This window comes from Dunckerocampus dactyliophorus, chromosome 9 (genome assembly GCF_027744805.1).
Source record: "Dunckerocampus dactyliophorus isolate RoL2022-P2 chromosome 9, RoL_Ddac_1.1, whole genome shotgun sequence".
In the NCBI taxonomy this organism is placed as follows: domain Eukaryota; kingdom Metazoa; phylum Chordata; class Actinopteri; order Syngnathiformes; family Syngnathidae; genus Dunckerocampus; species Dunckerocampus dactyliophorus.
This window is the reverse complement of record NC_072827.1, coordinates 20176769-20199792: the sequence shown is the minus strand read 5'-3', so window position 1 is coordinate 20199792 and position 23024 is coordinate 20176769. Positions and strand designations below refer to the sequence as shown.

General features: G+C 40.7%; 1 protein-coding gene across 3 annotated transcripts in view; it reads left to right on the top strand.

Moving 5' to 3' along the window:
* Positions 1-23024, top strand: part of kdm6a (lysine (K)-specific demethylase 6A) — a 59348-nt gene that overhangs the window by 9073 nt on the left and 27251 nt on the right. For 2 of the 3 annotated variants that reach the window (XM_054786295.1, XM_054786294.1), the window contains exons 3-8: positions 3508-3616; positions 3718-3767; positions 3886-3944; positions 11787-11907; positions 18555-18609; positions 20023-20057. In XM_054786295.1, the coding sequence (XP_054642270.1) occupies positions 3508-3616; positions 3718-3767; positions 3886-3944; positions 11787-11907; positions 18555-18609; positions 20023-20057 (429 nt within the window). Of the gene's footprint in view, positions 1-3507; positions 3617-3717; positions 3768-3885; positions 3945-11786; positions 11908-16735; positions 16931-18554; positions 18610-20022; positions 20058-23024 lie in introns of those variants that run through there. The other variant, XM_054786296.1, reaches the window with a different exon arrangement.

Genomic DNA, 23024 nt, shown 5'->3' with positions numbered 1-23024 from the left:
ACGGAACGCTGTAAACCGAGGACCACCAGTAATACTTTAAAGTTTTACTCGCTTACTATAGTCTGCTGTCCCTCCTAGCTGCAAAAGTACTATTCCGGCTGCTTGTGAAAGAACCAAAATTACGATGCAGTTATGTGTCGAGAAGCCAACAAGAGATACTGCATCCAAGAGCCAACAAGGCGCACTAGTTACTGCTAAAAGACTCAGTAATGGCCCGACATGAACCTTCTGCTGCTGTTTTCCATCCTTAGTTGACTTTTCCACCTTTTAGACCATTTTAATTCCCTGTGGTGTGGTCAAACTTCACAAAGCTACCTAACTGGTCCGACACCACCTGTTGGTTCTTTTCCAAATGAAGTCCGGTTGTCGAGCGAAACTGGTGACTTGACTTCTGTCTGATCCAATTTATTTGCATGTTGTCTTCAGACCTGCCAACATGTATGCATTATTCGTACTCCTCATGCATTTTGACCCTTGAATGAGGCTGTACGCCACGCTGTTCTCCAGGTCATTTTTGTTGCATTTCCCCAGTTTCAAAGTCTGTGAAATGAAGCATGGAAGCTGCGTCAAGCAGCCAGTTATGCTACGCCAGCTCACGCCCACCCCTTCTAAGCTTCTTGCGTAGAGTGACGCGCACCTCCAAAAAAAATCTAATCTCAATCTGCGGTAACGCGTACCTTCATGAACACCTTGTTCCCCGATGTCTGATCAACATTTCCAATAAAAGAAAAGTGACTGATGTAAAACATTGATTAGTTTCAGCTCCAATAACACTCCCCTTCTCTCTCAATTACAATTGCTCACTAGCGATGAAGGAAGCTAACAAGCTAAATAGTCGATGAGAGTTGTGACAAAGTAAAGTATTTTATCCTTTCAGACTTTCATCCACACGGCAACGGCGTTCTGGGTGCCCTGAAACGGTATTTTTTGAAAACTGCTTCCAGAGTGGGAAAATATGATGCCGCCGCCTTGTCGTTACCGTGTGAGCAAGCAAAACACTACTTTCTCAAAACGATGACGTTGCCGCCCCGTCGCCATCACGTGACCAGAAGTGAGCGGCTGTGTCCTGCTGCCGAAAAGCCAAAATAATATCTAAATATTTCAACTGGCATGACTCTCAGCCAACATTCTCCAAATATTTTTTGTCTTCTATTCAGTGATTCGCAGAAGTAATTTCTGTACTGCGAAGTGACAAAGTAACTTTGTCACTTCTGAAGACAACAGACTCTTTCATCTTATGTAGTTTTAATATGTCCTGGTTCTGTCTGCCTGTCTCTTTACAGCTCCACATGTAGGCCTACCTTATGTATTACATCATTTTCACCCAATGATCCATTCCCACGTGGACGTAACTATTTACTGATCCGACACTGTGTGGACACTATTTTTTTTACAACCTGCCAAAAAAGGTGACATCACGAGGTGACATCACGTCACGCTCTCAACCTTGATAAAGAGCTATAAAAGCAAGGGTGCCCAAAGTTCGGGTCGAGGCACTTAAAAAAAAACAATACATTTTTGGCTGTGGCAGTTTGTAGACAACTTGCTGACACGTCTGTTCCACGGTGCGTGCGGGGTGATGTCTGAGGCAGGAGTGGTGAGACATTGATTAGACTGCTTCATTAACACATTTTAAAAATTATTTTTGGATGAGAAGAAAAACTTTTGCCTAAATCGGTGACTACCGTTATCCAAGCCTTGCACGATAAACCATGCCTTTCCATGACTGCCTACATCTGTGAGTACCTTTTAAAGTCTAGGTAAGCACGGCAATGCACGCCTTTAGATGACGTACAGGTCGGATATATGCGACCTGACAGTTCATACTTCAGTCACATCGCATACATATCAGATTTATAGCCACACACGAATGAGGCCTGAGTCGCCATTGCCAAAGAGACAGAATGACTGACTGGAGGGTTCCCTCACTCTGTTCATTTCACTATAAAATCAACACACCCAGATGTTGAGACAGATGCACAAGGAGAACCTCTTGTTAGCCAATCTGTTTGGTAGAGAGATTGGAAGACAACAAACACGCTTGCACATGTCAATATATGAAGCCAGAAAAATGATCAAGTTAGTTTTTATTTATTGTGTGGTTAACTGATTTATTGATTATTGTGACAGGCCTAGCACCTTGGCGTGCTTGTTCCATAGAACAGCGACATGAAAGAGTGAGCTCTTTTGTCAGGCATACAGTCTCTTTGTCTCGGTGGGTGGTGGCGGTGCCACTGGCACACACACACAGTAAGGAAGAGTGTAAAGTAGTAGAAATTAAATTAGTAGATTGCAATATATTGTCATACAGTATATTTTTTCATTGTACTTTTCTTAAAATTCATTCATTCATGCAATCATTCATTTTCTATGCCACTTGTCCTCACTCGGGTCACGGGTGTATGCTGGAGCCTTTCCCAGTTGACTTTGGACGAGAGGCCCAAAGTCAAAAGTTCCATTACTTTTCTTAAAAGTAATGTTAAAATCTCATCTCGGCCAGACTCAATCCGTGTATCGTCTCGTCTCGTGTGAATGTTTCGTGACAGCCATTGTTATTAGTATCAACAGTTCAACATTTTCAAAATTATTCTCTTTACATTGTGCATTTAATGTTAATTTTAAGATTACTTGATACTCCATTTTATTTATTGTTTTGTAAGGTTTTTGTTGAAGTGTTTTTTTTTCTTAACAGAGATAGGGTTTATTTTTGTATTGTTTTTGATTATGGTTGTGATTAAGTGCAATTTTTACTAAAAGAGACCATTTTATTTTCATTGTGTTTTTTGTCTTTTTGTTTAATTTATTATGTTTGTTGAATTTATTTAAAAGCTCTTGACATTCCAATTACTTTGTTAAATACTCTTGAGAAATGAAAGTTTATTGATTTTGATACGATGTACTCACATTATTATGCCATATATTATCATTACATTAATGAAAAAATGGTCTCAAAATGATTTTGACAATAATGTTTATCTGCAATAATTTGTATGACAACTATTGTCCAGCATAATTTACCGTGACATTGAGTTCATTTTCATTTATTGTGTGATGAATTTATTATTGTCCAAGGCCAAGTGACCATGAGACATTTTTCTTTCAGAACGAGAACTCTTGCCATGTTTTTAATGTAGCGAAATCCTGTGACACCCTTACTAATAACTAGTAATAACACAAAGCTTTGTCTTTAAATGTACAGGCGCATGCCAATGAATTTTTAAATATTTTTTAGAGTTTATTTCAATAGTATAATTCAAAAAGTTAAACACAAAGTGAAATATTTCAACAATGTATTTTTTTATTAATATATGATTATAGTTTACAGTGAAAAATAACCAAAATTCATTGAAAAATAACCAAAACCGTCATTTGGAGCTTCTAATCGATGTAAAACTGCCGTGTCGGTTATTTCAGCTTGCTACATCGCGGTTCAAAAATCGCTCCCTCACACTCCCACGCTTTTTGTTGTTAGCGCCACTAAAAGTGATTATTGCTTTTACCCTGCAGGCTATTAGCTGCTATAACGCGCTCATCCTGAAAGCTGAAGGGAAAGTAGATGCTGACATTTTCTGTCAGCTGGGCCACTTCAACCTCCTGTTGGAGGACTATCCAAAAGGTTAGTGTTGCACATGTTCTTTTGATGTGGTTTTTGCTCAAATATGCTGTATTATCTGTATATGTCCTGTTGTTTATATGCTCCTATCTTCTTATTTTTAGCATTATCGGCATACCAGAGGTACTTCAGTTTACAGTCGGACTACTGGAAGGTGAGATTATCTTCTAAGAATCTCAACGTAGTCCAACGTGCTTTGAAAAGAGTTTGTGTTTGCGTAACGAAACATGTTGCCAAATTATAATGACTTTTTGTTGCTTTTTTCTCTCCAGAATGCTACCTTTTTATACGGGCTGGGCTTGGTCTACTTCCATTACAATGCATTTCAGTGGTAAGTACTTATTTATTTTGATGATTTCCATTTTTTACCTGTGCGCTAACCAAGAGAGGCAACTAGATATGCGTAAATACCTGAAGCTTAAAATTGATACGATTGCATCCTTTAGGTGGATATCGGGGCAGTTTTATCAAAACTATCCCCCTTAAGGGATAGTTTGGATTTTTTGACATGAAGTTGGATGACATTCCCATCAGCAATGTAATCCATTAACAGCGACCTGCACCCTACTTGGTCTCCCAAGTCCAGTTCTGGTCAGGTTTCGGTGATGAAGAATGTAGTTTCAGGTAGTCACTGGGGTTTCACAAGTAAGGAGTTTGGCTTCTCAAAACAATATGAATTCAAAAGAGTAATACATTTGCATCACAAACATGCCAACCCGGAAAAATCAGACCTCACAAAATGCTCTGCGTTATATTTGTCCCCCGCCGTATTCCCTGCGCACACATTTGTGAGGTTTGATTTTTCAGAGTAGGTATTTGTTTTGAGAAGCCAAACTCCTTACTTGTGAAACCCCAGCGACTACCTGGAACTACGTTATTCATCACCAAAATCCGACCAGAACTGGACTTAGGAGACCAAATGGGGGGTAAGTCGCTGCTGATGGGGATGTCATACAATTTCATGTCAAAAAATTAAAACTATCCCTTTATGGAAACATCAAAGACCACTAAAGGCTTTATTGATGAAAATGTGGTTTAGGAATAGACTGTTAAGACCATTTTGAGGCAAAATGGAAGTGCACTATTTGGCAGCAACCAACAGAGCGCTGTTGAGTTTGCCACAACTAGTTTTCACTGTGGAAAAAGAACAGCACTGGCGTCAGACTTGCGCTATGGCAGCATCAATTCACACATACAATGCAGTCATTTAAGCAGGAGTTTAGAACATTCAACAGCAGTCCCATCTCATTCTAAAATAAAAAAATATAAAGTTACATACACATAGGAACATACATAGTAATTTTACATATACTTGTTTGTTTATTTGCGTAATACAACTCCCATAAAATAGCATGACTATTTTCCTAGCGGAATCTGTGCTTTTGTTACACGTCACTGTTCTGTATAAAGTGGAGGTAACAGCAGCATGGTGTTGCATAAGACAGCAGCAGTAGCGACGCTCCTATTTGCATGTTCCAGTCGCATCTTACATTTTTAACAGTGAGCGTTAAAATGCCGTAATAGAGCAGCATAGCTCGCAGCCTTGGTTCCTCTTTTAGCTGCAGTCTGTCTCACACTCTGTGACACCATCCGCCAGCCTTCTCTTTGCCAGCGTGGGTGGAGAGGGCGATAGCAGAGCGCACATAGCAATGGAGGAGTGGGAGGGGCCGTGTAGAGAGTAGGTGGAGGGAATTGGGAGCATTGAGTTCAAAGTGTGCGTGTGCACGCGTGTGTGCATGAGCGCCCTGAGCTCTGCAAGCATCCTACTGGGGAAAGTGATAGAGCTTACGGAGACGCAGTACAATTTCTTACTTTGCAGGTAGTTAGTTCATCCTGTGCTAATTTAGAATACTAGCTATTCTTATTGGGTCGCGTGTGTCAACAGTGCAAGCTGTTGCTTTAAAATGGATCTGAACAAATGCCACATTTGTCAAAATATACAGTATAAAGTTTGACATACTGTATGTGACTCTAAATGACATTTATGGCCCCCTAAGGCAGGGGTGTCCAAAGTGCGCCCCGAGCCTCCTTGTTTATTGGTCCGTGGCACATATTAAAAAAGATATTTTAACAAGAAAATGTAAAAAAAAAAAAAAAACACAGCAAAATGGACAAATCAGCAGCAATTTTTCAACAATAAAGTCAAACTATTAAGAGGAAAAAGTCGTAACCTAATGAGAAAAAGGCATAATTTTACGAGAGTAATGTAACATTATGAGGAAAAATCATTTTCATTTAAATCATTGTTTTAGTAGCATAAAGTTGAAATATTAAATAAAATAGTTACATTAAGGAAAAACATTTTTTAAAAAAAGTTGTAATTTTTGGAAAATTAGGTTGGGGGAAAATTGTAATTTACGGGAATAAAGTCTAAATATTGTGGGAATAAATTCATAATATTATGAGAAGAAAATTTACGAAGATTATTTAAGAAAGTTGAAATATTTTGGGGGAAAAAAAGCACAAATTGGAAAAAAAACACATCATTTTACGAGAATACATTCCAAATATTAAGATGAAAAAAGTTGTCTTAAAATTTTAGAGAATAAACTTTTATATTATGAGGAAAAATTTTCATTTTCTTAACAGAGTTGAAATATTGAATACATTTTTTAAAATCGTAATACAAACAAAACAAAGAGAAACAAACAAAGTTGTCACTTTTGGAAAATTAGTTTGGGGAAAGGTTATACATATAACTAATACATAAAATTTAAATATGGGAATAAAGTCATATTACGAGAAGAAAATGTACAAATATCATTTGAGAAGAAATGTAAATATTTTGAAAATTAAAAAAAAACAAAACAGCAAAAATATTTTAAAAATGAGCAAAGACCGAAGTTGATAATAATTATACGCTTTTTCACCTATATCACAAAGGTGAGCTGCAGGGTTTTTTTAAAAAATACTTTATATATAACTTCTTAGCCTAACTACATGTGCTGGTTTACGGAATATCGAAGTGGCCCTTGTACTCTTTCATTTTTCAGTATGTGGCCCTCGGTGAAAGAGTTTGGACCCCCCTGCCCTAAGGGTTGTATTCAAAATACGTTGGTAGACAGGCTAACATACTGTACATGCAGTACAGGTATCATCAATGTTTCATAATCCTTAGACAAATGGTCAATGACTTATGAGATTAACAAATACTTACATCGCTGGTGCTGTTACTTTTTACTGTATGATGTTCTAGAAGACTGAAACAAGATATTGGCATTTCTACAATTTTAACAAATGTGTACACAGCCACAACAGACTGGTGCTTTCTCCTTCCTCATGCTGTTTCGCCAGCCTGGTCACGCACTGCTGCGGGATGGCCTTCCACTCCTGGTAGCAAGGAGTCATGAGTCAAGACTGCTAACATGGTTGTGGTAGCCATTCTAGCACAAAAAAACAGGTCTGACTGTTTGCAGGCCGGTCCCAAATTGTGAAGGTTGTCAATAAACACCACTTTATGGGGAGAGCATCGTCTTCCTAGTGGATGGAGTTCAGTTGCTGACTGTGGAGATGTCAGATTTTGATGTCGTCGTGCATTGAAATTGCCGTTAATGATGATAAGGCTCGTTTTTTCCAGTCTCGCACTGCCTTCAACAGAAGGCCTGTTTAGTAATGTGGACTTGTTGCTCTACAGTCAGGTTCCAGTGCGTGTGTTGTAGATGCCAGCGGCTCTGATGGTGAAGGGCAGTCTGTTTTTGATTGGCTGGCCAGGTCGTTGTAGGTCACATTTGTTATGATGTGTTTCTAATGTTAGGCTATATGTTATGGATGGACGATTCAGCGGAAAAAATGTGATTCACAATTTTCTTGCTTAGAATTGTAGGGCCCTATGAAATCAGTTTTATTTTTCCCAAACTCCGTTTTTCCCGTTTTAATTTTTTAGAATTTTGTTTTTTTACCTTTACATTTAATTTTACCGGCATACAGTGTGTGCTTTTTGGGTTAGCGAATAAAGTGTCCATCAATTAAATGCAAAAATCCCTCAATTTATTGATTTCTAATGGGATTTCAGCCTCCGCACACATTGCTACAAAATCGAGGGAAAGGCTTCTTGAGATGTCATCTGTACTTCTGTGAAGAAGGTGTCAGACGTTTCGCTCCTCATCCGAAGAGCTTCGTCAGCAAACTAACACGTACTGGTAGCCTAGGCCTTAAGTACAGTAAGAGTGGGCGGAATTGGTGTGCCAACACCCTCCTTCTATTGGTTCCTTACACTAAGCCTGGGCGGAGTAGTGGTATAATCCTCTCCTGCTATTAGCACCTCCGATAAAAGGGAAGTGTCGCTCCCTGAATTGGGTATGAACGACTCTGATACTGGCTCGTTAGCATCTATTGTTCTGGCTCGGCCCTGGCTTCACCTCATTTGCAAGACTAAGAGCTGTGGGTTTTGGTCTCAGTAACCTGCTGAACACAGGGTCCAAATTAAACCTCAAACCACCATTCCGATTCAATGATGGGTTCTGTTGTTTGACACAAAATGTCCGACACCTTCTTCACAGAAGTACAGATGACGTCTCAAGAAGCCTTTCCCTCGATGGACAACTCCTGTACGACTGAGAGCCTACACAGACGCATTGCTACAAAATCTTCAAACAATCGATTATTTTTCATGGGAGGTCCCGGAAGGACAGTTCACAGGGGACTTTATTAATTGAAATAAAAACAAGGCACACGTGCTCTCTTGACAATAAACGTAATAAAGACAAGTTCAAAGAAAAGTCAATTGATGCAATCGCTCCTCCAACCCGCTGATAAATGATAGATGTTGGCCATCAGGGGTTAGAGACAGAGCAGCGGAGCCAACTTGCCCTGGCCAGGTCATGCAGTGCAGTGTGAGTCATTGAGTGCGTTAGTTTGTGGTGCAGCTCTTGAAGTAAATTTAGAAAAATCGCCATTTACAAATTAGATTGCATATTTTTGTGTGTGTGCAGCCTTGCTATACATTCAGGTCGTTAATCTCTGAGGGTAAATGGTTGACAGCTGGTTACTTAAACTCTCATTTTACATTTCAGCATATCATAGCATTGCTATAAGCTTCTCACCTTGGGGATTTGGACCTTAAATCCATTCGTGTGTTTCCATCAGACTGTACAATGCTGATATATTACAAGTATGTATGGCGTTAGAGTAAAGACTGTATATTTCTTTAAAGGAAAGCTGCACTTTTTTTTTTTATTTTGTCCATCATCCACATCCTTATGTGAGACATGAACACATGTCATTCTCTTTTCTGTGCGTTCTAAAGTTATAAAAACCGATCAAAGACAGCTCATTGCTGCATGTAATGGGACACACTTGTTCCGCCTATAAAGCCTTCTTAAAAAAATCCAAAAATACCAACAACGCTCCATTTACATACAGTATAATGTGTTGTGCATATCAACCAAGCTACTGTACAGCGACATGGTTATTATTATTATTATTGTTATTATTATTATTATCATCATTGCTACGCCAATCAAATTACGTTACTGGCGTGTTGATACCTTGCCACAACACACCGGCTAGCTGCTAGCCAGCTAGCGACTAGCTTCACCACACACTCGCCCGCAGTGCATCAGCGCTGCGCTCTCAAAAGGTAAGGCTACTGAGCTGCCGCCACTGCTGCTGTGTTTTTATTTTTGAGTTTGGAAAAGTTAACTCTAGGTGTAGGCGTCGTTTCTACAGTATGTTGCTATGTGAAATCAATGCGCCCAGGAAGGAAGTTCTGGTAATGCTTAAAATTAGCAAAATACTGTAAGTATTACAGTACATGTTATCAAGAATGTACCTGTTACTACATGGTCACATCATGTACTGTAAATTCCGATGTATAAGCCGCACCCTCTAAATTTTGAGGAAAAAACATATTTGTTCTTATATAAGCCACACCGGTGTATAAGCCGCACATATCCATGTCATAAAGTGGTGTACTGTGGCCCGCACGAGTCCATGAGGACCATTCAGCTTTGACAGGAGCCAATCAGGAGCTCTGAAAAAACTCACAACGAGCTTTTCAACTCATTGGAAATTGCAGGAGGTCATTGCTCAATATAACAGTGTGACTCACGGTTTCATCTTACAAACAACATTAAACTCATCACACAGCAATTAACACTCAAACGTTATACCTCAGAAATATAGAAACTTATATCAATATGAATTGTTTAATATGAAAAAACCCCAACATTTTAAAGTGTTCCCATAATGCTTTTCGTTGGAGAAAACCATTTCATTGAAGGGGGCATAGAAAATGGCACTGCATTGCTGCTTCTGTCCACCAGAGGGAGTCAGAGGACCTGGAGCCCAAAGCCCAGAGGGAAGCTGATATCATTGCAGCGCCCTAATGAATGCATTGCTCAGACGCAATGCCTTATGGGAAAACTTTAAAATGTTTTTTTGTATTTTAAACTCATATTGGGACATATTTGTACATTTGGATACATACCTTTTGAGTATCAAGTTGCTGTGTGACGAATTTTGTGCTGTTAGTAAAGTGTTCTTTGAAAAGATAACACCGTGAGTCAGACTGTTATGTTGCTATACTGGTATGTATACTGACCTCCTGTGATTTCCAATGGGTTGATAAGCTCGTTGTGAGTGTACTTTCTGCCAAAGAAAGAGCTATTGTTTCCACACTGACTCGTGAGCGGCACAGTAGTTAAACAATTAGTAGTAGTTCTCAATAGGGATGTAGCGATCCACATTTTTTGGCTTCCCATCTGATTTTTTTTTTTTTTATAGTCTTGACGATTCGATCCGGTACCGATCGTTTTTTGTTTGTTTTTAAATGATAATATGCTTTTGTTACAAACATGAATTTGTGGAATTGAATATGAATTGAAAATAGCTCTTCAAATCATTTAAAATAATGGAATAATGGAGTGTGTCTATTTGGGTTAGTGCATGAAATGCAAAAATCCTTACATTTATTGATGCAATACACCACCGGCCCAGTAATTGAGAAATGGATGTTGCTTAGCTAACTTTTCTAATGAGATGTCAGCCTCAGCACATATTGCTACAAAATCCTCAACAAACTGTCATGCCTGTGCTTGTGATTAAGGAAGGTGTAGTCACAGATGTAATTCCAATGGCATTATTAATGTAAGATATTTTAATGACACCCTTTTTTTGTTTACACAATTAGACAAATGTGACAAAGAGCGCTCTTATTTTGAAAGCCAGAGAAAGCCATGTGTTGTGTGCATTGTAAAAGGGTCCTTACATTAAAGCAGTAAAACACAACACGGTGAAAATGTACTCATCCAGCTTGAGTCGTGCACACACACAGCTGCACTAACTAAACTATGCAAACCCCGCTAGCTTCCCTTCACGGTCCGTAACAGAGGAGTTTCCAAGGTTTTTCGCCGCCATTTTGACATTTTAGTAGCGTTTATGCGGTCCCTATAATAAGCAACCGGTGGTCAGAGCGGCACTTCCCGTGCAAGCATGACGCAGCAGTCCGGGCACAGTGAGAGGGAAGTACTGCTGTAGCGACGGAGCCGAATATCCAACGTCCAATGTGAAACTTACTGTAACTTCACCACAGACATATCTGCATGGCGGTGTTGTGTTTTCTTTTTCTTGTGGGTGGCGCGAGTCGAGTAGCAACCAGCTTTGAGGTGCATTACAGCACCTGCCATGTTGGAGTGTGGCTCAGAGTCATGAACGTGATACGGCAACCGGATGGGCCTGATCTTGTGGCGGAAGCCGATATTATCCGATCTTCACATATACAGCGGATCGACAGCCGATCCCGACCCTGAAGATCGGATCGGGACAGCCCAAGTTCTCAAGTAAAGGGGATGTCATGAGATTACAATTTAGCCATAAATTAGCCGCACTGCTATATACTGTAAGACGCAGGGTTCAAAGTTTAAGAAAAAAGTAACAGCTTATAAACCGGCATTTACGGTATATAAAGGCTTTTGGAGGTGTTTTAATAGCAGTCTTTGCGAGCGGTGTGTCCCATTACGTGCAGTAATGAGTCTCTTTTTTTTTTAAATCTGTTTTTACATTTTTAGAATGCACAGAAAAGAGAGACGTGTGTTCATGTCTCACATAAGGATTATGGATGCTGTGTTCACAGCATAATGTTTATCAGCATCACATAAGGATTATGGATGCCGCGTTCACACCATAATGTTTATCAATGCATAATCAACACACTAGTTTTTTCTTTTTTCTGCAGGGCAATCAAGGCATTTCAGGAGGTGCTCTACATTGACCCCGGTTTCTCTCGCGCTAAAGAGATTCACCTGCGACTGGGACTCATTTTTAAAGTCAACACAGACCACGAGTCCAGCTTAAAGGTACAGTCAACTAATTGTGCCATTCTCTTCCAGTGCTCCTGACACCAAAAAATGTTCGAAAAAAGGCAACAAAAAATAGGTATTCACTTAATAAAACGTTTTTGTCATAGTGCTAGTTCGGAGTTCGTTTTTGTCCCATGGGAAAGCGGGTATCACTTTCATTGGGTCTGTGCTAACTTTAAGTGTCACTGAACAACTTTACTCTCGTGTGATCATTATACTAATTATGTCTTGTCCTTAAAACCTAAACACACAGTGTGTTCAGCCTTATCATGGTGATACGATCACAGGTGTCTCCGAGCTCGCCAGCTGATTTTGATAGCTCACCAAAGGGTCAAAGCATATTTGCTTCAATACTTAGTTGTTTTTTTATTATAACTGTTGAATTCAGACTATGCCTTTTATATAATGACTAGGGGTATCACAAGATCGTGTGTCACAAGATCTCGCAAGATTAAAAGATGAGAAGATTTCTGGTTCAGAAGAAGATCTATTATCATGATAATAGATACATAAATAAATGACACGATAAATGAAAATGAACTCTAATTCTCCCGGCCTCCAAATATTGCCACATGTATGCGTGTCTGTGTTCCTCGTGTCTCGTCTCCAAACAGGCACTCTGTGCTGGTTCAACACTTGTCAGTCATACAGACAGATTGTGTTTGTGGTGGAGGCGGGGCCGCTCGCATACACGCACAGTAAAAGCGTGAAGCCTCGTGAGGAGCAATGCAAGGTAACAGTGGAAGTTAGGAGGGAAAAAGATGCCTACAAAGCCAAATGCTACAGCCTCTTGTGGGAATATCAATGAGCAGGGTGAGTCCATCAACACAAACGAGCCAGTATGCCAAATTTATTTGAAAGCGGTAGCAACATGAAACTGAACAAAACCAACTTGCCCCCCTCAAACATATCCACCCGACCCAGTTGCCCCCCTCAAACATATACACCCGACCCAGTTTTCCCATGTGGGGATTTTTTTTCCAGACTACACATCAAGATGCAGAGCCTTTGTTCTGACAGTCAACACTCAGAGTTGTTTGGTTGGCAAAGTAAATACACATGTAACAGAGCAAAATGGTGTGCGTTCACAGAAAGTGACCGCAAAAAAAAAATACTTCTCGGGGGCACGATCTCGCGCATCATCTCATCTCGTGAATTTGGTGGCTCATGACACTCCTAATAATGACAAATGACCACACAATTGCCACACTGTTCGAGCGGAGGTGTGCTTGGTAAATAAAGTAGTGTACAATTTAAGTGTTTAATAGTTGACAGTTGTAATAGTGATGGAAGTTGGAGACCCCTGGAATCTGGACACTGAATTTACACTGTTTTAAGTTAAGTAGGTCCGATTGCTATTTAATAAAGGTATTTATTTATATTGTTTTATTCTGTTAATTTTCATGACCTAAAAAATAAATGATTAAACAATTTATTTTCCATGTATTCGTATTACTCCAAAACATCAAATTAAATTCAGGTTTGTGTCAAATAGTACAAAAATCGTTTCACACAAATAAAGGCAAAAAAAAAAAAATCGACACACCTATTACATATTTACAGGGGCCCTTGGAATTGTCTAACTTTTCCCCACTACAGTATATGGTGACCCTGGGCAATAGCACTCATCATAAATACATTGAAAACTGCACAGTTAATCCATGTGATCTTTATCGGTATCTACAGATCTAACTCATGGATGATCGATCCCTATCAGAATCGGCAGCATAAAACCCTGATTTGGACATCCCCAATCTGCGTCAGTGCTTGTGTTTTCCCAGGTCTGTGTTGACTAAAGATAGCCGGGACAGATGATGGTAGAGGCACCCTCTAGTAATACACATTTATCTGAGGCGCAGTATCAAAACAACTGTGCCGGGCATAATACTGAGGAATCTTGACATGGCGAATGGCGTCTTTTGGAAATGTGAACAGGCTTACTCCGTACTTGAGTGTTTGAGCAAAAGCCTGCCACGCAACAAGCGGGCAAGATATCAAAAGAATTTATAACAAAAAAAAATGTATTCCACGTGTAGTTCCAACAGGACGTGGTGTCGAAGTGATGTCACTTCCTCCTCCTTCTCTAGTCTCCCACAGGATTGTTTTTCAGTGGCGTGATGTAAAAAAGGATAAATGTCAACATTTGAGCAGACATCCAACAGGAAATATGCCTTTCGGTGTTATTTTGCATGGCAAAAAGAACAAAATTAACATTTTTTAGTGTCCTGAGTGTCCTGTCCTGTCCTTGATGGGGGTCTGATGTGTCATCACAGAGGTCTTTGTCCACCTCCCAGATAAAAGACGGTTTGATCATCTGTCTCGTTGTTCTTGAGCAAAGCCCCCCCCCCCATCCCTCTCTGACCTTCCTTTGTCACCTGTGAGCTACTAGAAGTCCAGACAATAACTTGACAGCTTTCTAGATTTCAATCCCGTAGGGAATGAGCCGCTATCTGATGTCAGGCCTTTGCACTCCTGCCCATTTTCTCATCCAGACTTTTCTTTGTCCAAGACGATAAAATTCGCTGTTATCGTCATCTTGGAATTATATTATTCAGATGTGTGGTGCTAGAGACAAGAAATTAGAGCTTGCTCATTTTCAAGGGGATCTCCTCAAGGGACAATACTATAGAAAGTAAACATGGATATCATTGAGCATAGTCAATGTACATGAAAGGGATAAATGAACATTTAAGATTTAAGATGACTTTTCTCTTTACGGAAGACATGACTGTTCCCAAAAACACGATGTGGCAGCAAGATCAACACGGACACCGCTGTCCTAGTTTTGTCATGAGTTATTTATCGAATTCAATAGTGTTTCTCACTTTGTTGATCAAATGCTGGCACAATTTGGGGTTACTAAGGTGAGAAACACTATTGAAGTAAAGAAATGACTCATGGCAAAACACAAAGGTGGTTTCTGCGTTGATCTCACTGCCACACTGTGTTTTTGGAAACAGTCACGTCAAGAATCACAATTGTCTCCAATGAAGGTAAAAGCTAACCTTAAATATTCATTTATCCCTTTCATTTATTATTTATATGTATTTATATGCATTTTGAATTGTTTTTTGCATGTAAAACTATTAATTGTAAAAACTATAAAAACGTATCATGTGTTAACATTTTTGGCTTTCTGGAACGGATTAATTAGATGTATTCGGTTAGCATCCGTTTCACTTAGTCCGACCTTCTGGAACGGATTAATAACGCTAAACAAGGTTCCACTGTACACTATATATAATTTGTATAGTATTGTCCCTTGAAAAGATAACTGAATGAAAGCTTCTATAATAAAAAGGCTCGCTGAAATTCACTGGTTTCCTGTGCAGTCAGATGAAGCGTCCAGTTTGACTATTTCTGTATGCTTCTTGCTGAGAAGCCTTTGGTCAGAGTCGACCAACTAGACTCTTGAACTCAGACTCTTCAAATTAGCCTGAATTCCTGTCCTGTTGGACAAGGAGCCGTTGTCAGCGCCCAGCCGATCGTACAATTGGATACGTTTCTGGCATTTGTTTGCTGTGATATTGATCTTGGAGCGTTATGACATGAAATCAATATTACATGGTGGAAAAAGTGTCTACACAGGTCCTAAGAGTGACGCGGGGGAAATGGTGCGCAAGAGTGAAGGTGTCTGAAAGCTTTGGCAGTGCTGTATCCAGCGAAGCGTGCGGCACGTGCTGCACGTCCTCACTCTAAGTACTGGCACACAGCCAGCATCACACACCTTCATATCAAACACATTCACACTGTGCTGGTGGCCTACTTATCTATCACATGGGATACGTTGGATGCAAACAGAAAAACAAGAACACAGGGGAATGCAAATTTATTTTGAAGGACAGATTCTGTTGTTGTTGATCCTGCTGGAGCCAATTCAAAGGCACCAAGTTGACGGGAGATGATGGAAACATATTTAAAGCGCATATTGGATTATGTTGTTATAAATATTGCTTGAAGACCTCATTGTACTGTGCACACACACACCTACTGACTTCCCTCCATTAGCTAATTTAGCTACTGACAGTAGAAAGGAAAGTGAGATAAGCGTCTGCACGATACTGCACGATGCCATAGTTCCGTCTGATTGACTTCAGGATGACTTCAGGATGACCTGTTCCCTCGAAAAAGCTTCTCTAAACGAGAGATATTGTCACGTTTTGATCTTGTGATACCCCTATTTTCCAAACAGGAGACCTTTAACAACAGGAACTGGTTTTCACGGGTTTTTTCTTTGGCACTATCACTCGCCATGACTCCAGCTAGCCAAAGGCTGGGCTGCACTGTTTATGGAGTAGACGTGTGACTATAGCACAAGGCAGTTACACTTCTATCCCTCATTTAATGTGTACTGTGTGTGAGCTTGGTACGCCTCTGTACCATACTGAAAAGTACACTCCTAACTGCTACACATTCTCTACTGTATTCTTTTCTCTCCCTATCAGAAAATGCTGGCACTAAAACAGGAAGTGAAAAAATTATCAGTTATTGCTGAGACAATGGAGGCTTACATTAAATAAGGTCTGCTTCCTACTTCTTGTCGAATTATGCAAGTGTTTCTTCGTGTAACTTGTGAAGCATGCCCAAAACACAACAATGACGTTCAATGAGCACTATGCGTTTTCATGTGTACATGGCTTTAGTGAGTTCATGAGATGTCTTCTGTTTAACCATAGCAAGGACAGCCGAGAAAGAAGTTGAGTGTGCCATGGTGGTGGTAGTGTGTTATCTCCTTTCTCTCACTCTCTGCACTCACCACTGCAGCCGTCTGCTGAATAATAATCACTGACACCAAAGGGGGGGGGGGGGGAGGATGGGGAAAAGGGAAGTAAGACAGCAGTGAGAGAGAAAAAGAGAGTGAGAGGCAAAGATATGAAGAGGGAGGTGGAATGTCAAGCTAACAGCAAGTGCCGCAATATCTGCCATAAGTGTGAAGGAGCGAGGAAGGTGTGCATCCTTCTCTGGAAGATGCATGAGGGCTTCCAGGAGGAGGCTGCAGACGAGCCGCCGCATTGTATAGGTAACACTTTGATTTTGACTGGTGGTGTTGTGCTGTGCTTTAATTTATTTAAAGCCGGCGTGCTGCACGTGTGAGGTGCCGGTGACCCTGCCGGCGTCCGTCTGGCATTGATCGTCTAGCGTGGCTGCCACCACCTTTTGCAGCAGGGATCCAGCATTTCGCTTACTTTAGTAACTATTTTTATTGCTCATGCTTTTCTATGTGAACGGGGACTGGCTGACATGGAGGTAGTACAATTTGTTCTCACGAGTCTTCAAATGACCCAGATACTGCATCTGCGTTGTCTCTCTTAAATGCATGGTTGCATGACTTCACTGCAACAAAGGGCAGTCACCTTGGAGTCGCCTATAGGAGACTATCAGACATCCCGGTGGGAAGTTAATATGTGCACAGCCCGACTGACGATAGCACAATGCAGACAGGATGCCCACTTGTAAGGGGAGTACCAAGAGGAGGCTACATTTGTGGACGAAAGCATTGGGACCCCTGGCAGTCACACATACAAGGATGCCTGAATGAATATTCTCATTCATTTAGGTCATTGTATTCTCGGGGCATTGACTCAGTCGCAACTGGACTGTTTAGGTTGTCAAAGAAGAGGTTTCCCCTCTCATCCGAGCAGCTTTAATCAGTTCATGCTCAAAGACTCATTAGGAGAGCTGTAGTCTGACTAGATAGGGCAGCTCTAGTTTTCTGGTGTACCACAAAGGAGTGAAACTGTTTGTCTTGGCATGCTTCTACCTTAGAGGATAAATACTTTTGATCCTGAACCATCCCCTCAGATTAGAGCTGTCCTGTCTACATAGCCAGACTAGAGCCGTCCTACCTAGTCTTTGAGCATGGACTGATGAAACTTGCTCAAATGAGAGTGGAAACGTCTTCTAAGACAACCATTTGCAATCGATTCAATGCCCTGAGAACCACATAGGAGAATACAAAAATGCCTCCTCGAAAAAATCTGACCTCACAAATCGCTTTGCTTTACTTTCTCTGACGCCGTATTAATGCGCACTATCGGCTGTCCGTTGTTGTGTATTTGATTAAGATGGCTGCGACCCTCTACCTTTTACGTTGCTCTGTGATGGTTTATTAGCTCTTTCTTTAAAGACACCGTGCGTAAGAGTAGTATGTTTCTATGGAGCTGGTAAGTTCATTGTGAGCTCTGTTACTCTGCTTGCTAAATAAAGAGTTACTTCTTCCTCACAGGCTTGTGAGTGGCACAGTATTAACTACATGATTCCAACAATGTTGCAATTCTTCGACGTTGGTGCTAAAAGCTCAATATCGGCTTTCAATGTAGGGGAAAAAAACAATACCGATGTTGGCCGCACAAATTGGCATTTTTCCCCCCACAAATTAAAAAAAATGTTTTGATCAAAATACACAAATTTGTGGGATCGTGAATGCTGAACTGTGAATATAACGGGATCCACTGTACTTAAAAAAAAAAAAAAACTCATAAGGGTGGTGTCTTCTGGTTTAACCACAATCAATAAATTCCTGTGTTTGTTGCGCCACCCTTTGGTACCATTGCACTGTGTTATTACATTCATTTCAGTAGCGTTAACATGGATTGATATGAAAATAGTTTCACTTTTTTTTATCCCCCCCCCTCTCTCTGCAGCATTTTCAGCTGGCTTTGATCGACTCAAACCTCTGCACTTTGTCCAAGGCTGAGAGTAAGTCACGAGCCACTCACCACTATGAATTTAAACATGCCACTATAACATTAATGCACCAGCTCCTTAAAGAAAAACTGCACTTTTTTCGAATTTTGCCATCATCCACAATCCTTATGTGAAACATAAACATTTCTTTCCCTTTTCTATGCGTTCTAACGATAGAAAACGAGCCAGCTAACATTGCACATCATGGGAGGCACCTATTACGACTATAAAGCCCTCTAAAAAAAACTAACTCGAACAACATTTTATAGTTTTATATGCATGCTGTGATCCTGCGTAAACGGGTACAGCAATGATAACGTGTACTAATAGGATCTTCCCGTATTTTGATGATTTAAAACATGACCGGAACTTCTTTCCTAGGCGCATTGATTTCACATAGCCCATAGCCTAACGCTACTACCGTTAACAGCTGCAGCATAGAAACTGCGACGACGCTTACGATGTCCGCTGTCATTGGGATGGCTGTGTCTTTCAGTACAAGACTTGTGCTCCAGTCCTCAGATAAAAAAAATGCTGACTGCAAACGAGCGAAATTGAGAGCCAAACGTCCGTCTGTCGCGTTGCAGTGACTTGAGGGTTGAGTGACGCTGAGACTAACGAGGCGTTGTGTTACGAGACATTACGAGAAAAATATAGTTTTCGTGTTAGCTGCTACAATAACAGTATCGCTGTAGTTTGGTTAATATACAGGTCAGTTTGGTGAATGGAACACTGTTGGCTGGGATTTCGGAGGGTTTTTTTTAGGGCTTTATCGTCGTAATAGGTGCCTCCCGTGACGTACAACGTTAGCTGGCTCATGCTAATTTGTTTTCTGTCGTTAGAATGAGCAGAAAAGGAAAGAAATGTGTGTTTATGTTTCACATAAGGGTTTGGATGATGGACAAAATAAAAATAAAAGAAGGGCAGTTTTCCTTTAAATCCACGTTGCATGTCTTGAGGAAATGGGGCTGTTATTCCTCTCTATGCCTGTCTCTCGCTATCAGCCCAAAAACCGGGGTTGCCTAGGAGATGGCAGAAGGAGAGCTGCAATCTCTCAAACGCACATTACATATTACATGCACATACCCTACATATCTGACTGTCCCTCTCTCATCTGTGCTCTGTGCTGGATACAATCTGTACCCAGTAAGCATATATGTCATGCCTAGGATTTTCCCCAGGAAACGTATATTGCCTTTTTTCCCCTCATAGTTTCCTGTATTTTAACTTTCATCAAAAAAAAAAAAAAACCTCTCTGCGACTGCAGGTGACGATATCCACTGCTGGTCTAACAGGTGACGATATCCACTGCTGGTCTAACAGTGCGGCATCCTCATAGTATTTATTGTGTGTGTGTGTGCGTGTGTTTCCTCAACATGAAAATACTAATTAATATTTTTTTTTTGCTTCTTGTTCCCCTCACAGTTCAGTTCCACATTGCTCATTTATATGAGATCCAGGTAAGCCACACATCCCTTGCTAGTGAGGTCATTAAATGCATATATGCTAATGATAATGAGCATATTTGTTCTCTGGAATGTTTAATAATAGGTTTATGAGCTAGTTAGGGCTGTCCTGACTCAGAAATGTGGAAAACATGAGTGTAATTGCGTCCAATGGGAGTCAGCTGTAATACAGTAGGCCACTCTTTAGAAACATGTGAATAGCTATTTGATAAAATTCAGTCTTTTCCCACCTCCCTGAAGCATTTCTCACGTCTGCATGAGTGGGCAGTTTCATTTACGACGCCTCCGCCAGTGTTCAGCAAGGGCGGGGCTCAACTTTTATAGTATTTTAACAAAATACTAATCTAATTAGAGCGTCAAAATGCAAAAAGACGAAATGGGAGTGAGACAAAAAAAATTTGAGTGAGTAATTTATTGCAAACAACCATTAAACTGAAATTGGCTGTTCATCAGCTGATCAACAGACCATAGCTCAAAAAACAACGAATCCCTTCTAAAATAGTAATAAAATGTTTTTAAAAATGGACTCAGTAATGAGTGGCTGCGCCATTCATTTTAATCACCTCAGAATGATGCCAGTGTTTCCAGGAGGTTAGTGGGAATGTTGCTACAGGTGGTGAGGATGGCTTCACGGAGAGCATCCACTGTCTGGAACTGATGCCCATATCTGTAAACTTCCTTTGCCATCCATCCCCAAATGTTCTCACTTGGATTTAGATGCAGGGAAGACGCAGGATGGTCTACAAGATGATGTTATTCATCTGGAAGAAGTCCTATGTCACGCAGGCATTGTGAACTGCAACGTTGTTGAAAAAGTCAGTCATGACCACACAGATGAGGGTCTTCAGTCATGAGGGATGCCCCCTGCAACATCTCCACATAGCCATTTTCTATTTGACGCCCCTGCACAACCTGAAGCTCTATTGTTCATTGAAGGAAAAATCACCCCACATCATGATGGTGCCCCCTCCACTGTGCCATGTGGAAAACATCTCAGGTGGGATCTCCTTGTCATGCCAGTAACGTTGGAAGCCATCAGGACTGTCAAGGTTACATTTGTTCTCATCAGAAAAAAGATTAAACTTTTTTACACTTTTCAACGTCCCATGTTTGATGCGCTCATGTAAATTCCAAACGGGTAATTTTGCGGTATTGAAGGAGACGAGGCCTTTAAAGACGTTCTTAAAACACGTCTCTCGCAGATGCCGTCTCATGGTTATTGGACTGCACTCGGCACTAGTAACAACCTTATTTTGGGCCGAGGATCATCCTGTGTCTTGATGGACAGGCAGTCGGCTCCTCCAGCTCACTGCCGGTGACATTTTTTGGGTCTACCACTTGACTTTCTTGTTCCATAACTCTTAGGATCTTTTTAGAAGTTTCAAATGGCTGTCTTAGTACGTCCAACCTGAGCAACAATGGTGATTATTTTTTTTTTGCCTTTGCCATCAAGAGATCAAGACAGTGTGAATACCTGACAGAAAATTACACTGAATCATTTTTGCCAAGATTTTGGCTTTTAAAGGCTCTGGGCTTACAATCTTGATCAGTTGATGAACAGCCTATTTCACTTCAATGGTTGTTTGCAATAAAATGCTTCATAAAAAAATCTTGTCTTACTCCCATTTCTTCTTTTTGTATTTTTAAGCACTACTTAGAACCTCCTTAAGATCCAGCAGTACAAAATATAAATTCTTATTTTTCACCTGGTCTTAAAATTTGGATCAGGAGTGTATTAACAGTAACGATTCTTGCACACAAATCAGTATGGGTGTCACGAGACACCCAGCTCATGAGACGATGCACGAAATTGGATGCGTGATAATGAAACGAGATATTAACATTAATTTTAAGACGAGTACAATGAATAAATATGACTAGACAAAAAAACTTTTATTTAACCGCATCACAAAACAATACAGGTACGTTTTGAAATGTTTATTGTCCCACAAATTGACACTAAACAATGTTATTGTCAACATTTTTGAGACCAAATAAACCACTGTTATAATATATATTATTAATAATAATAATTAGGGACGTCCGATATTGGCTGTTTTGCCGATATCCATTATGCCGATATTGTCCAACTCAATTTCTGATTCCGATATCAACTGATACAGATATGTGTAATATCACATAACTCCAGTGGCGGAGCCAGACATTTTTCAGTGGGGTGGCCAAGGTGAGAGACCATTACTCACATAGGGGTGGCAATAAGTTGATACCTGAATTGTCTAGATGGCCAGTGGGATGGCCCGAGAGTGACCAGGGGTGGCCACGGCCAACCTGTAGATCCACCCCTTGTCACCCCGTAGCTCCGCCACTGCTTTTGGGACTGTCTATTACAGCAATTAATAGCTGAGCAGTGTGCCAAGGACTTGCTTTCAATGCATAGTTTCTGGATTTTGATCCCCATCATAGCAGCTAAACCCGCGCAGGGCACCCGCTCCTTGGTTTACATGCCCACTTATGCTGCTACAGAGAGCTTCCATTACTAACACATTTACAGTATGTGCTGAATCACGCTTCAGAATTTAAGTCAAAGTCAACATTGTCCAACTCTCAATTACCAATATGTGTAACATATCCCCTGTCGTGGAATTAACACCGCCGCCACAAATGGCTGCATTTCAAGCAGCTCTGTTTATTCAAGCACGTTTTTACGTGCCATGAGAGCGACGCCCCGCATCAGTGTGATTCCCTGTCTACCCAGTGATATCAAGGCGGCAGAATAAATGCTAAGAAAGTCAAGCGACTAGCAAAGAAGTGGTACCTTCTATTATTACGGGAAACGTGATTTAACTACCGAGCAAGATCGACGAACTAGCAAGAGCATCAAGACCTTCAGGGAATGCAGCTTATTTGCGCTTCACTGAATGGCTTACAGCTAGCATCCCAGATGACAACGTAGGGAGCTAGCCGTTTTCAGGGCAGTCGCAGCAGACAGGAACACAAGAG